Source organism: Desmodus rotundus, chromosome 12, assembly GCF_022682495.2.
Source record: "Desmodus rotundus isolate HL8 chromosome 12, HLdesRot8A.1, whole genome shotgun sequence".
Classification (NCBI taxonomy): Eukaryota; Metazoa; Chordata; class Mammalia; order Chiroptera; family Phyllostomidae; genus Desmodus; species Desmodus rotundus.
In genome coordinates, this window is record NC_071398.1 from 14128546 (window position 1) to 14143217 (window position 14672).

General features: G+C 57.0%; 1 protein-coding gene across 1 annotated transcript; it reads left to right on the forward strand.

Annotated features, from left to right (window-relative positions):
• Positions 1 to 349: 349 nt before the first annotated feature.
• BEAN1 (brain expressed associated with NEDD4 1) lies at positions 350 to 8929 on the forward strand. Its single transcript, XM_053914856.1, has 4 exons — positions 350 to 377; positions 3479 to 3694; positions 7503 to 7647; positions 8677 to 8929. The coding sequence occupies exons 1-4, from the start codon at positions 350 to 352 to the stop codon at positions 8927 to 8929; spliced, it is 642 nt and encodes a 213-aa protein (XP_053770831.1).
• Positions 8930 to 14672: the final 5743 nt, after the last annotated feature.

Below are 14672 nucleotides of genomic sequence, written 5' to 3' on the forward strand. Positions count from 1 at the left end.
TTCCAGGGTGAGAGGCCACCTGGCAGAGAGGAAGGAGGTGACACGGGTTGGTTAGCCAGCTGGTCTGTGACTTATTGGAAAGAAAACAGTGGCCACTGGCAGAGTAGGCACTGGCTCACGTCTAGTCCAAACCAAAGCCCTGGCCACTGGCTCAGGGGTGGTAGCATGGAGGACTGTGGCCACACTAGACGAGTGGTGGCCCAGAGCTCCAGTTCATGCCCAGTATAGTCCCGCATGGAGTGCTATGTGGAAAAGAATGCTGAGGCTGCCTCCCGGGCCAAACAGGAAAGGGAACCATCATCGGTTCGTAATGCCTGCCGTTGGCTCGGTCTTAGGAAGTGGTGCAGGCATGCAACTCAGTCCCAGCCAAGGACAAGGTATGTTGAGGTCAGACTGGACAATTTAAGCCGATCCCTTGGCCGGGGAGAAAGAGAGGGAGGAGAGCCTCACTTCACCACCTGTCATCTGTGGGTCTTGAAGAAAAATGGAAAACTTTAGCTGACAGCCAAGGAAATAAAAATGAGAAGCTGGCACTTAAAAAGTCAAGCATTTACAACCTGTCAAAAAGCAGAGAAGGAACCAAATTTTGTAACTTATTGAAAATGGGGTAGTAAAGTCTCCAACTATTATTGTTGTATTCTCTATTTCTCTGTTCAGCTTGTCAGCCTGCACTTAATGTATTTTGGGGACTCTGTTATTAGGTGCATGTAAGTTTACAATTGTTACAACTTGCGGACAGATTGACTCTTATTGTTATAAAATATCCCTCTTATCTCTAATGGCATTTTTGTTTTAAGGTCCTTTTTTTCTAATAGTAGTATAGCCATTCCAGCTTTCTTACGGTTGCTATTTGCATAGTGTATCTTTTTCCATCCTTTTATTTTCAACCCGTTTTTGTGTCTTTGGTTCCCAAGTATTAGGTTCCTATAGATAAGATCTTGTTTTTTACCCAGTTTGGCAAACTCTGCCTTTTGAATGGATCAACTTCAATTCATATTTAATGTTATTATTGGATTTACATTTGCCATTTTACGTTTTGTCTTCTGTGAGCCTCTTATCTGTTTTGGTTCCTCCGTTTTTCTGTTTTGCTCTAAGTAAATATTTTCTACTGTAATATTTTAATTCTTTTAATGATTTTTTACTGTATTTATTTCCTTACGTATTGCTCCAGGGCCCAGTGTATGCATATAAATGCATCACAATCTGCTTCATACTTACACTAAGTTAACTCCAGCGAAAAATTAAGTTACTCCAGTTACTCAGCTATAACTCTATTCCCTCTGCCCCCTTTTTGAGCTGTTTCTGTTTTACATTAGAGACCTTCTTTTCCAGCTCCTCGGGATGTAATGGAGAGACCATGGCCCAGAGAGTGCCTGCTTAGCCATGTACTAGCTTGGCATTTAATAGCTTTGAACCTCAGCATGCTCACCTATAAAATGGGGAGAATTGTAGGAACACGGGACTGAAGGATGAAGTAAGCTCTAAGCACAGAGCCTCACGTAGTAGGGGCTCTGAAAACATCGGTCTGTGTTTGGCTCGCAAAGAATCCCAGAAATCCGTGTACCCCAGCATCCTCACAGCAGAGAGTCAGGAAGCATGGATACCCAGCCAAAGCCACGGGGAGCTTCCTCTCTCCAGTGCATGCCCCTGCAGGGTAGCAGCTTACAATGAACTTCAGCACACAAAGGCTAGGACCCCGAGCTAGGAGGACAAATTGGCCCGGACAGCAGGTCCTGCAGGAACCCCTCCTGAGGAAAGTCAGTAGGCTGCAAGAGCCATCTGCATGGGCCAGAACTGCTGGCGGGGTATGCTCACAGCTCAGGGCAAGGCCCCAAGTTCGTGCTTCGTCCACCTGTCCCTGCCATGGTCTGAGTGTCCCTGCCATCCTCTGGAGGAAGTGATAGAAAGGGATGGAAAGGGAGAGGTGTCGGCAGCTGATTGTCTAGCTTCTGATTAGCAGAAGTCCAGGCCCTCTTGGAGGGGGGGGGTTGGGAAGCCCTCCTCTAGCTACCCAGGCAGGTGACTATCCAAATCCTGCTTGATTAGCACCCAAGACAGAGGCCTCATGCCCCTGAGGCAGTGCAGGCCTCCCTGCCATTTCTCCACTTGGACTCAAGTCTGAAGCCACTCACTCAGGAGAGGACTTGGGCACCCTGGGTATGCCTCCGCCAGTGTGGAGTTTGAGGATGCAGAAAGCAATCATACCCAGGCCCTGGAAACCACGTGTAACCACATGCAACAGGGACCTGTACATGGTCTCTCAGAGGACAGACAGGGGGACCCCTTTCAGAACAGGGCCCAGGAGTGCTTGCCCCCCATTCTGTGGCGCACTGAGTGTGTGACGCTGGCTCCCTGCGGCCCGATTGGGCTAGCAGCCACCAGAAGGGCTCATGCCTCGGGCAGTGAGTGAGCACTGGACTCTGAGGCTTGGGCCTGAGTTTTAGCTTGACTCAACCACAGAGTAATGGGGTGACTGGGGGCTGGTCATTCACCAGCAAGCCTCAGTCTACACATCTGTAAAAGGGGAAACCTCACCCCTGCCCAGCTGACCCACAGAGAATTAAGTGGCACTCCAAGGCGCTCACTACCAAGGGGTTGGCCATCCCTGAGCAAGGGAACGAGGGCCCCTGGCTGCCCCTGGCTGACTCTAATCCCCACCCAAGACCCCCTCAGTGCCCTACCAGTTTGTCCTGTGGGATCACAGGAGCTTTCTTCTCCAGGACCCTCAAACACCCAGCTGTTCGTCCTAGAGGAGGATCGTTCATCTCCCCATGTTCCTGCCACCCCACACCCCTTCCTAGAAGGCCCCTCCCACCTCTGTGCCTTTGTCCCCATCTTCCTCTGCCTAGAATGCCTCCCAGCCTCACTTCCTCTGGGAAGCCTTCCCTGATATGATCCAACCCCCCACCACCACATGTCCAGGTCAGCTCATAGCCCATAGTCCATAGTCCATAGTCCAGACCTGCCTGACTTCCCTGGAGTTCCCTGGGTCGGTTTCACACCTGAGGCAAATGGCCATTGTTGGAGTCCAGCAAAGTTGGTCCTCATACTTCATCTTCCTGTGTGTCCCCCACCCCTCCCCAAGACCTTGGTAAAGTCATGCTGACCTTTTAACTTTGTGTCTTGGCGGAGTGGAGTCCTTGTCTAGCACTAAGTCTTGGGTTCTCTTATTTGCTGTGTGACCTTGGGCAAGTCCATTGCCCTCTCTGAGCCAAGGATCAGTTGAGCTCCTGGGCCAGAGGAGAGAAGGAGAGGAGGGGAAGTCAGATCCTGCTACCAAAGGCTCCTTCCAGCAGTGGGGTGAGGTGTTGTGTCCCTCCTCCCTGGCAGGAGCAGCCCCTGGTCCTGGCCTCAGAGTAGGCTCCACTGAGTTAGAGATGAACGACGCATAGGGCAGCAGGGACGGAGGAGGAAGGTGCGCGGCGGGCTCTGCGCCCCAGCTCGGCATGCTCAGTGTCCTCTCTCTTCGTTCTGATAGACCGATACAACCGCACCAGCCACTCCCACCACGCCTCGCTGGAGAGCTCGGACCACAACAACGTGCTCGTGTCTCCGGTGCTGGTGGCGAGCGCGGTCATAGGCATGGTCGTGGCTATCTCCTGCGTCACCATCATCGTGGGCAGCCTCCGCCGGGACAGTCAGGGCGGGGCCCAGCAATCCCGCCGCCGCCGCAGAGAGTTCGAGGATAGCCAAGGTGAGCGGCCGTCCAATTGTGACTGCAACCCTGGAGGCACCGAGGACGTGGCTGCTCTGCCATGGGAGGGGGAGGTGGTTGGGGAAGGCTTCCGCGCAGGCTCAGGTTGGTCCGGAAGAGCTCACAGGTGCCCACCACAATGCACTCGGGGGCAGGAGAAGCCCCATTGTCTGCCAAGGGCGGAGCTGAAGGTCAGAGGGAAGACAGTGGCTACTCCCTAGCCCCGGATGCTGTTGGTCCAGGCTGTGCTGATAGCTCACCCAGACGGTGCCTGGGTGGAGGGATGGGTGGAGAAAGGCGTGGGGGTGGGACGGGGAGATAATTCGGTAGGGGGATGAGGAGACGAATGGGGGGAGAAGGTGGAATGAGTGCGTGGATGGATTAATGGGTGGATGGAGAAAGGGATGAGTGGGTGGGACGAGGGATGCATAAAATGGGCGGATGGAAGGACAGGTGAATGGAGAGGTGGATGGATGGTTGGATGGGGGTAGATGTGCGGGTTGGGGGGGATGTGTAAGAGGATGGATAGATGGGAGGGGTGGTGGGCAGGTGGAAAGATGGATAGGTAGGGAATGGGGGAATGGATAGGTGGGGTGTTGGAGGGGGTAAACGAATAAGTGGATGGAATGAATGAGGGGTGGATGAATCTATCTCCAGAGAGCCTGCAAAGTGCGAGGAGACCGACCTGAGACTTTCCCAGTTACAGGAAGCACCCTTACAACAGAGTTGGTGGCTAACTCTTGGGCCGACCAGTCCCGGAAGTGTCCATCAGCTCAGTATCCCCAACTTTTTACAGAGTGCAGCCGCCTGGCTGGTTCATTCTTGGAAGGGGCCAGTTATGCAAAAGCAGCAGGAAGGAATGCCGTCCTATTAAATGCTCAGACAGAGAAGAGCCTGCCCTGAGGCCTGAGGGGCTTCTGCCTGAGACAGGGAAAAGAAAAGCAGGTCTATGGAGTCTTCTAACCCCAGGGGGTGCCATTCACACCGCAGATTAAGTGCTTTGGAGGCTCCAGAGCCCTGGCAGGGCCCCAGGGTCTTCCCCCTGCAAGACAGAAAGAGCGCCTCCTTCATGCCCCTTCCCACCTGTGCACCTTTGCAAATGCCCTTCCCTATGCCTAAGATGCCATTCCCCAAGCTTCCCCAACCGACAAAAGCCCACTTGTTCTTCCAGGCCCAGCTCAAGTGCCTTCTCCTTTTGGAATCTTCTCTCAAACCCTCCCAGGTTGGGCGGACTCCCCTCTCCCTGTCCTGTCCTGGCATCACACCTCCACCTCCCCAACGCCCCTGGCATGGGCTGGCTGCACTGCGCAGCGCCCGCCAGGGCCTCACAGAGCTCTCCAGCAGGGCGCAGCCCAGAGAGGGCGCTCTGTGGGCAAGGAAAGGAACCACCTTGTTCCATCCTCACAGCAAGAACTCTGCCAGCCCGTTTTAAAGGTGGGAAAACTGAAGCAACACGATGAACAGCCTGGAAGTCCCCAGGCCTGAGCCTGGTACTGAGTATGGGCGAGGGGTCTGCAGCAGTTCCCAGCCGAAGTCTGAGAGGTCAACATTGGCCTTGGGGAGAGAGATGGACCTGGGGGCAGGCCAGTCCCTCCTGAGTCCATGGCGGGGCCCAGGGCCATTGCCTCATGAGCAAGGCCCTCGCCCCTGACCTCCAGAACAGATAGAGGGGCAGGAGGTCACAGCCAGGCCAAGGCTGGGGTCAGACCTTTTCTACTCCATGCTCTTAGCAGCCCCGCATCCCTGTTGCCACAGGGACCCCTCTGAGGGGTTCCCACCTTCCTAGCCACATCTGTTCTCAGCTCAACTTTGGCACCTCCCTGGGGCCACCGTGGGGAGCCTGGGGGTGCTGATGCCCCTCACACCTTCCTCCAGTCTTCTGGGGGCGCAGGGAGTGGGGCTGCCGGGAACCTGACGAAGATGCCAGGGAAGAAAGGAAACACACACTGTGCACGGCTGTGGGGAGAGCACCGCAGTGGCAGCGCACCAACAAGCATTGACCTGTGGCACTGGGGACCCTTGTGTCCTCAAACACACCCTTCCCCTGCCTCCAGGGACGGGCTCTCCCGGTCTCTCTCCTACCGCTCTGACTTTTTGGTGGACCTCTGTTGTCTGAGGAGAAGAGAATCCAGGTCCCTCAGAGCCAGACCCAGGGCCCAACTCCAGTCCGTGCACCCAACTGTCCCCAAGATAGCTTCCCCCGAGGTCCTAAAGCCACCCTACACTCACAGTGTCCAAAAGGGACTTCATCTTCCATGCTGACTGGGAAGTCGCTTACCCTCTGTGCACCTAAAGTGAGTCCTCTATAAAATGTGAACACAGGACCCACCCCCAGAAGTTACTGTAAGGACTAAATTAGACAGTACCTGGCAAACGATTAAGTACTCAATAAATGTTAACTATTTTCGTTATCTTTCTCCCGAGAAAACCCGCTCCCAGGCCACCTGACTAATGTGGCGCCCCCACCTGCCAGCCGCCAGCCAGGTACCTCCAAGGTATTCCCTACACGCAACCAAAGTGACGGAGCTGAGGCCACCTCCATCCTCTGCTCAACCCCGTCCGTGGCGCCCACGCCCTCAGTACAAAGTGGGCCCTCCCTGCTTGCCCACAGGGCCCCTCTGCAGTCTGGCCAGCACAGGGAGCGAGGCCGATAAATGTTTGAGTGTGAATGAATGAACGAACGAAGGAGCGAAAGAAATAATGTTTCCGTAAGATGGAAAGAACTTGAGCTTCAGAAGGCAGGTCTGGCGGCTGAGCCTGTCTCCTCTCACTCGCTGGGGGTTTAGAACAAGTGACTTCCCTGTCCTCTTCCTCCTCTGAAAGAAGGGGGCAGTCACAGTGCCTCTCTCACAAGATCCCAAGGCCTGAGCCCAGGAAGTGCTCACGGAAGCAAAGTCCTCCTCCCCGTCTCCTGGGCCTGTCAAGGGATGTTAACCTTGGATTTGGGCTATGAACTGAGGGATTCCTTAATATTGGTAGCAGAGGGGTTGGGGAGAGTTCACCTTCCATGAGGTGGACAGAGAACTTCCAAGGGCCTGGACCATTTGGGTTTGTGCTGACACGGAAGTCAGGGAAGGAGAGGGGATAAAAAAAACAATTTGGGGAGATGAAGTAGGAAAGGGGGGGTGGGAGGTTCCTTTCCAGCTGGTCCTCAGGAGCTCTGCCTGGTTGGATGCTTGGGACTGAGTTAGGTCATCTCAGGATTGGGGTCTGAGCCAAGTGAGCCCCTCAGAGCAGCCTCAGTTTCCCTGAGGTGCCCAGCCTCTGGGAGAGCCAAGAAAAGCAGTCCAAGGAGAGAGGTGCACAGCAGTGTGGGTGAGGTTTGGCCAGCAGGGGGGATCCTCCCCTGGCAGCACAGCAGGGACTGGACCCCTGCACCAGAGCCTAGTGGCCCTGGTTGCCCTCATCCCTATTGTCTCCTGCTTACCTCTTCCCCTAGCTAATTCCTAGACAAGACTCAGCTCCGGGAGCTCCTCCTCCAGGAAGCCCTCCCTGATCTCCCACTGCCCAGTACTATGTCTATCAAAGCTCATGACACACTTCTCAGTGCTGGGCTGTCCCTGGGGTAGACTGCCCACCACCCTGGGAGCTTTACCAGGGCAGGGCCAGCTCTGCTCCCTCTCTGGGGCCCCATGCCCAGCTTAGTGCTGGTGTTTGCACTCTGGGGCTGCCACTGAGGGGAATCTGTGCTTGGTGAGGAGCAGGGTGGTGAGTTGGAGAGAACAGAGTCTCTGGGGCCTCAGGTGACCACATGAGGACTCTTCCCAGTCCCAGCCTGAGGTCCAGGCCAAATGTCTGTTCCCTGCAGAGTCAGAGGAGTCCTCGTACTGGAGCCGCGGGGTGCGCTACGCCTGCAGCCTTGTCGGGGACTGGCCCCCTCCCGCGGACCTGAGCCCTGGCGAGGAGGCGAACGCCATGGTGCTCCAGGAGCTGTACACTGATTCTCCACCAGGGTAAGAGGCCTCGTGGGGGAGCGGGGTGTGAGAGGGTGGGCCCGAGGCACAAATGCCCCCCATGGGAAATGGCAACACCTTTCCGAAAGGTGTAAGTGCAGAAAACATCTGCTAGGGGGTGTGACCACCCCCCGAACTGACGAAGAGGAGCCCAGTGCGGCAGGGTGTGACTCAGCGGATGTCCCACAGGACGCTCAGAAAAGAAAGAAAAGAGCTCAGTTCCTTCAGGCTGGGGTGAAGGGGTGGGGTGGAGGGTCCAGGCCCCAGCTCCTTCGTATGTGCCCCCAAAGCCCAATTTGGGCACAGGGTCACTGTGTCCAAATTGCACTCAGGGCCATCAGGTGGCCGTGTCCCATTGGAGGGTTCTTCTCTGGAGGGCCCTTGGGTCCTCTCTGGCCAGCCACCCTCAGGCAGACCGCCCACCAGTCAGGACTCGGAGAGAGAAGACGGGCCAGGGCCCCACCACTTTCCTACCAGGAGACCCTCAGGCCCAGCAACCGCACAGGTCCTCCCCATCAGCTGGGTGCCCTTTTCCCTCTGCCCCCAGAGGTACTGGGAGGGGCGGCGCAGTTGCCCTCCCCCAGGCCACAGGATGCTCTTTAGCCCTGCACCTGTGGGTTCAGAGGGGCCCCAGGGACTCCCTCGTACACCTGGAAAGGCCACTTTGGAGCGACTTGAGACCAGGGGGTGCCTGGCAGCCTGAGGTTGCTCCCACCAGCACTACCCACCCTCTGCCCAGCCTGGGAGGTGCTCCGTCCACAGCAGCTACCACCGTTCTGAGCTATCTGAGACCCAGCGTTCGGCAGCTCAACTTCACACAGAACATTGCGGCTGAGTCAGGACCCGAATCTAGGCCTCAGTGGTCCCTGGGGAGTAGGGGGTTTCGCTGGGGCTGTCGTGACAGACGCCTGGCCGGTCCATTGCCAGGGCAGCTTGTCACTGCGGACAGGCTCTCAGCTCCTGGAGAAAGGCCCCACACTGCCCCCAAGGCCAGGTTCCACAGGCCTGAGGGAGCCCCTTCTCTTGTAGTTACGAAGAGTGTATGGGGCCAGGAGCTACTCAGCTGTACCTCCCCACGGACGCGCCTCCACCCTACTCGCTGACCGACGCCAGCCCCGGTGGCTACCCGCGGGCGCAGAGTGGCCTCCGCACCATCTCTGTGGATGCCTTGCCCACTTACGAGGCTGTGTGTGAGGTCTACCCTCCATCGAGCCTGCTGCCACTGCCAGGCCCAGAGCCAGGGCCAAGGAGCCTCCCGGGCTCCCCCGAGAGGGCTGTGTGAACGCCAGCAGGCCAGTCCTGCCAGTCCCTGAGGGCTGAGCAAGACCTTTCAGGCACACAGGGGAGCACGTGCACGCACACACACACACACATGTGCACACACTCATGCACTCTCATGCACACACGGCACTCCCACAGGCACACAAGTTGCACACACAGACATAGCAGCCGACATGCCCATGTGTACATACACATCCAAACATGCCCCAGGTGTGCAGACAAGTGCGCACACAGACCCCCCCACGCACACATCTATACAAATCCATCTGTGAAGGTTTCATTAAAAATGAAGCTCTGCCTACCTCCCGCCTCCTCCCCAGGCCGTGGGCTACGACTCCGTAGACAGCGCTGGGAGAAGAGGTGGAGAAGGGATTCAGGCTTGCTCCCCCTCTCCCCAGGCCTGTTTGCTCCTGCTCTCATCTGGCAGGCTGTGCTCAGACTCTGATTCTGTCTCGAGAAATAGCTCGACCACCCCGGTCAGCTGCCTGCCCCCGACTTCCCAAGAGCAACGTGTTTCCACCCCCCACCCCGGTCGGTGGGATAGGCCTCAGAGAGGCTCAGCGGCGTGCTGGACCTCTCTGTCAAGTACAGGACAGGAGAAACACATCACCACCCTGCCACTTACAGGGTGAGGGACACGGGCCTGGGGGGCTCAGGCACAACCTGGAAGCCCTCACAGCCCACCCTGCCCATGGCCTAATACAGTGCCCTCAGTCTGGTGGTGCTAGCAGAGTTCTCTCCGGAGCCCCCGCCCTACGCCACAGGCGATGAGCGGGGCTCCTGGCGGGTGTGCAGTGGCAGGGGTGGGCTACGGCTGTCCCCATGGCAGCCCAGCCACCACCCAGGACTGGGGGTCTTCAAAGAAAATAAGGGCTCTGAGACCAAGAAAATAAGGGCTCTGAGGCAGAGGAGTGGCCCCCCACTATGTACTTGCCATGATGGCCTGAGCTTGAATGGGCTGCAGCCAGGCCCCAGAAGCTGGTACTGTCCTCTTGGGTGGTGGCTCATAGCCGGACATGGAGCTGACACGCTTTGGCCTCACCCTCGGGTGTGTGCAGAGACAAAGCCAAGGCCACCGCAAGAGGACCAGTGGCTGCACCTGGGCCCTGAGCCAGGGCACCACGGAAGATGTGCGGGGTTACGTAGTTGTAGGGAGGCTCCAAGCTTGGCCCATGTAGCCTGGTGGTTCCCATCAGGGGCCATGCAGGTAACTTGCGGGGGGGTCGCTGACAGTGCCTGAGGAGTGGCCCTGCCAGCATCACCAGCGGCAGCGGGCAGAGTCCTCAACTCTACTCTGCTTCCCTCCCCCATCCTTAAACAACCCCCCACCCATCCTCTCCCCCACCCTTTAATTCCTCCAACGAAGGGCTAAAACAATTCATTAATCCCTTTCTTAAGAAGGGGGGGTGGCAAGAATGGGAATTGTGAATTTTATTTTGTGTAGAAATAGTAATTTTTTTCCGGGGCAGAACTGAAAGGAATCCGTCAAAGGTTCGGTAGCACCTGGGGCCTCCGGCTCCACTTGGGTAGGGACCTTGTTTACAAGCAGTTCTGTCACCTGTGTGGTGTACTGTTTTCTAGCAAAAAATATCTGTCTGTTGTACTGTACAGCTTTTGAAATGCACTCCAAGGATGAAACGCATCCTGCTTCTGCAACCCTCAGAGTGCTGGGGGGAAACAATCCCTATGTACTCATCAGTGTTTGAGTGAACAGCTTTTCTTGTTCTTGGATCAAGCGCTAAACAAGCAACAGTGTATCTTTTCTTGTGTTCAGAGTAAATATATCATATCAATAAAAAATGTTGCAAGTAGTATTATTATTAAAGGGGGAGGGGCTCGTGCCGTCTGAAACTTCTAAGGAAAGGAAACAGAAAACAGCAGCAAGCTCAAACTACGTTACTTCTCTCAAAATTAGCAGCCGCTGAAGCCCGGTCATTTTCCTGTTGACACAAATGTCTGAGTAGTCAGTGACTTAGTCCTGCGACCATCCGCCCGCTCTGAGCCCACACTGCCACCTGCTGGCCTCCTGCTGCCACTGTTCACAGCAAATGAGCCTGCACCTGAACACGGAGCAAATACCTTTCTCCTACATTGCATCCCAACTACCCACGGTCACTCATAGTTGTGGACGAAACTTGTCTTCCACCCTTGGGATGTTCCACGAGGTTTAACCCATTCAAGAGTCCCATTTTCAGGAACAGCCTCTGTGCCCCAGTATCTCTCTCTGGGCACAGCCTGATACCTACGGTAAGTGCCCTCTCTGTATGCAGCATAACCGCTCCTCCGTCCTTCTAAACACCAGTGTGTGTGGCTCTGGGGCCCCTCCTTCTGGGAACAAACATCGCAGCCTTCACGCTGACAGCCTCCAGCCCCGTGCCGGCCCCACACTGACACCCCATTCCAACAGCAAACACTCAGGGGACTCCTGGGCTCAGCTTTTCCTGTCTCCTCTACCCACGACATGCCATGTCCACAGATGGCACCACACTCGGGTCCTTCCGTACACAGGACCAACCTCTCTGCCAGGCGCCGGAGGAGAGGGGGCTGAGGAGGAACACGTGTGCAGGCCGCGTGGGCTCCCCTGGCCCGAGTCTTCAGACAGGGGAGTTGTGTTGTGATGGCATATGAGCTGTCACATGGTCTGCCACCGGGCCAGCACGTGTGGACATGGCATGTTCCAAGGTCCTTGGACAGGGCACCAAAAGCATCTGCCACACATGAGCCGCATACATCACCCAAGAGGAGGAGGAAGGAGGGTTCATACAAAGTGTGACCACCCACAGCTCGCTCTGGCCAAGCCCCCTGCACGTCCACACACAGGATCTCTCACCTGTGCTTAGAGACACCCTGGTACCTACCCTCAGGTAGCATCGCTCAGCCCACGTCACCTGTGGTTTTGTGTGCATCCGCTTAGACAGCTTTCGTGCACACACCTTAGCACCCCTTCCACGCTCAAAGGTCCCACATACACACTCCAAGGCCACCTACCCTCATACTCAGGTGTCACCACCAGTGACTGACCTGGTGACGGACAAAGTTCTGGATGTGAGCAGTGGGAGGACCGGCAGCTTCAGCGTGGGAGAGGGTGAACCTTCCTTCCTCCGCTCTGCTTTGCTCTGCTTGCCCTCACAGTGCACCGCCCCAGGCCCACGTGAACTCTGTCAATCAGGACCAGCCACCTGGGTCGGGCCCAGTATTTCCAGGCAAGGGGGCTGGGCCTGCCTTTGCCCCCAGGGTTACAGCCTAGCTGTGCCTGCTCAGCCTCTCTCCAAGCAGTCCCAGGTGTGCAGGCCCTCAGGCCTGTAGTCACAGCCGCAGGCTCACCACGGCCACCCGCCCTCACCAGCCTGCCTCCCGGGGTCCTGGGGCTGCCCTTCCTTCTGCCCTGCAGCTGGCGGCTGCCTGGTCCACGACCTGCCACACAGCTGGCACTACCTGAACTACAGGGTGGAAGGGGTGGGCCACTCAGGAGAGGGGAGCCCTCCACCCCCTGACAGGCTCTGAGCCTTACCCCATTGTTCAGTTTCAAGAGGCAGGAACCCAACTTATGCAAGAAAGGCTATTTATGGGAAAGCGAACTGATGTAACCAGTTCACTTGGCTCACAGACCTAAGTTGTCCAAGTGACCCCTCCAACTGTGGGCACCGCCGCTGGAGCCTCGGAGGCTAAGAAGATGGGCAGGTGTGTCGTCTCTTTCGGCTCCGCTGCCTGTGCATTGCCTTCACTCGCCCACAGGGGCGATGGCTGTGGGCACCTCCAGTACACTGGCTCACCCAACATGAAGAGAGACGCTCTCCCAGAGAGGAAAAATCAAATCTCAGAGAAAACAGATTGGCTTGGGCACACACTCGTGCTGATCGACCCTCTGTGAACAGCCGCGGCTGGGGAGTAGTCTCTCTCATTGGCTGGGCCTGGGCCAGGAGCCCACTCCCACCTGGGAGGCGGAGCCAGAATTTCCTGGAATGCGTTTTCCAAAGCCAAGAGGGCAGAGGGTAGGAAGTACTGCGCACATCCAGAGCGGGGGGACTCTGCCCTGTCCCCCGACACATCGCAGCCCCAGGCGCCAGCTCTCAGTGTGAATGATGACACCATGCCAGGGGGCGACCAACTACAGGGTGAGCTAGCGCAGGGGCCGCAGGGGCCAGGGCAGGGAAGGCAGGAGAGGGCTGACCAGGGCCCAAGGAAGAAGACGGAGGCGTCCAATCCAGCCTATAGCAGCGCCTAAGAACACCGGACTCCCGGAAACACCAGCTTGAACCTGTCCTGGCTCTTTCCCAGGGTGGCCCGGCGGGGTGGGGCCTCTGGCCAGCTGCGGGGAGTTGGCGGAACTGTACCCCAAGGGCACTCTGTGACTCAGGACCATGAGACTCTCCCGAGGAATACACCGCCCCCCAACCGTTTATTACGCAGTGTCGTTCCTGAAAAGGAAGGTACATCTGAGCAAAAGGCCAGGCACGGGCCCGTGAAGTCAGGCCTGGCGTTCAAGGCCAGGCATTGACTCCCCAAGGGTTGTTTGCTGCTGGGCTCCTTCGTCTCCTGCTCCCCCCAGCCCTGCCCTCCCTGGACTGGCCCTGTGTGCCTCAGCCACCCCTGCCAGACGGGCGCCCAGGGTCAGGTCCAAGCCGGGTCCTCACTGTGTGGTGGGCCCATGGAGTCGAGGAGGGGGCAACCGGCAAGAACATTCAGGTCACCACAGCTTTGAAGACAGTAAGTGCTGAGTTCCAGAACTGGAAGCCCCCAGGCAGCACCCCAGGGTCCTGTGAGCGCCCGGGCTCTGCAGGGAGCATGGGAGGCCCTGGGCAGCAGGGACGCAGGCCTGGCCGTCCCTGCTTCTGTCATCAGTTTGCCGTGTGCCCTCACTGTTTTTCCTTGTCTGGGTCTCAGGACCCCCACCCACAGAAGCCCTCGCAGATCTCCAGTGCCCCCTCCCCTCTGCCTGCCTCCTGCGTTGTCCCCCATCGCCCTCACAGGCAGAAAAAGCAGGTTCTCTCTAAACTAGCCATTCCGCAAAGGGCCCAGAAAGTGTGAACTAGCACCAAATCGACAGTTCCAGGCGGCTGCAGAGGCCCTCGGGAAGGAAGGAAGCCGGCACTGGCGGCACTGGCGGGGCAGGGAAGACTTAAGCATGTGAGCGCAGAGAGAGGTGGCTCCAGGCCACCCCGGAGAGACAGGTGGATGAGGCAGCTCACCGGGTTCCCGAAAGATGTCCAGAGTGAACTGGCTACATCAGCAAGTACCCAAAACGTGGAGGGTACTCACAGAAGAATCACAGAGAAGGGTGCCAGTTAAACTCCGGGTGCCAGTTTAGCAAACTCGGGTTATTAACAGGGAAAAAGATAAAGGCCACTGCAACCCTCTCCTCAGGGAGCGAATCTGCCACCGGCCGAAGAGAGACAGACAGACAGAATTAAGACCCTTTTGTGCTCTGACCGGTGTGGCTCAGCAGGTTGGGCGTCATCCCACAGGGCGAAAGGCTGCTGGTTCTATTCCCAGTCGGGGCACATGCCCGGGCTGTGGGCCAGGTCCCCGGTTGGGGCACGTGTGGTGGATGTTTCTCTCCCTCTCTTTCTCCTTCCCTTTCCCTCTCTCTAAAAATAAATAAATAAAATCTTGTTTTTAAAAAAAAAACACCCATTTGTCATAGATGCCTCCCCCTTCCTTGGCCTGTGACCTCCCCTGCAAGACAACTCACTGACCCGGAAGGGGCCCTGTATGTCCCCTCCCCCCAAGTCTGTCACTCTCAT

Coding starts and splice junctions, on each gene's coding strand:
- BEAN1 (XM_053914856.1), top strand. CDS start 350: ATGCAACTCAGTCCCAGCCAAGGACAAG. Junction 3,695..7,502: donor AGAGTTCGAGGATAGCCAAG/GTGAGCGGCCGT, acceptor TGTTCCCTGCAG/AGTCAGAGGAGTCCTCGTAC. Junction 7,648..8,676: donor TACACTGATTCTCCACCAGG/GTAAGAGGCCTC, acceptor CTTCTCTTGTAG/TTACGAAGAGTGTATGGGGC.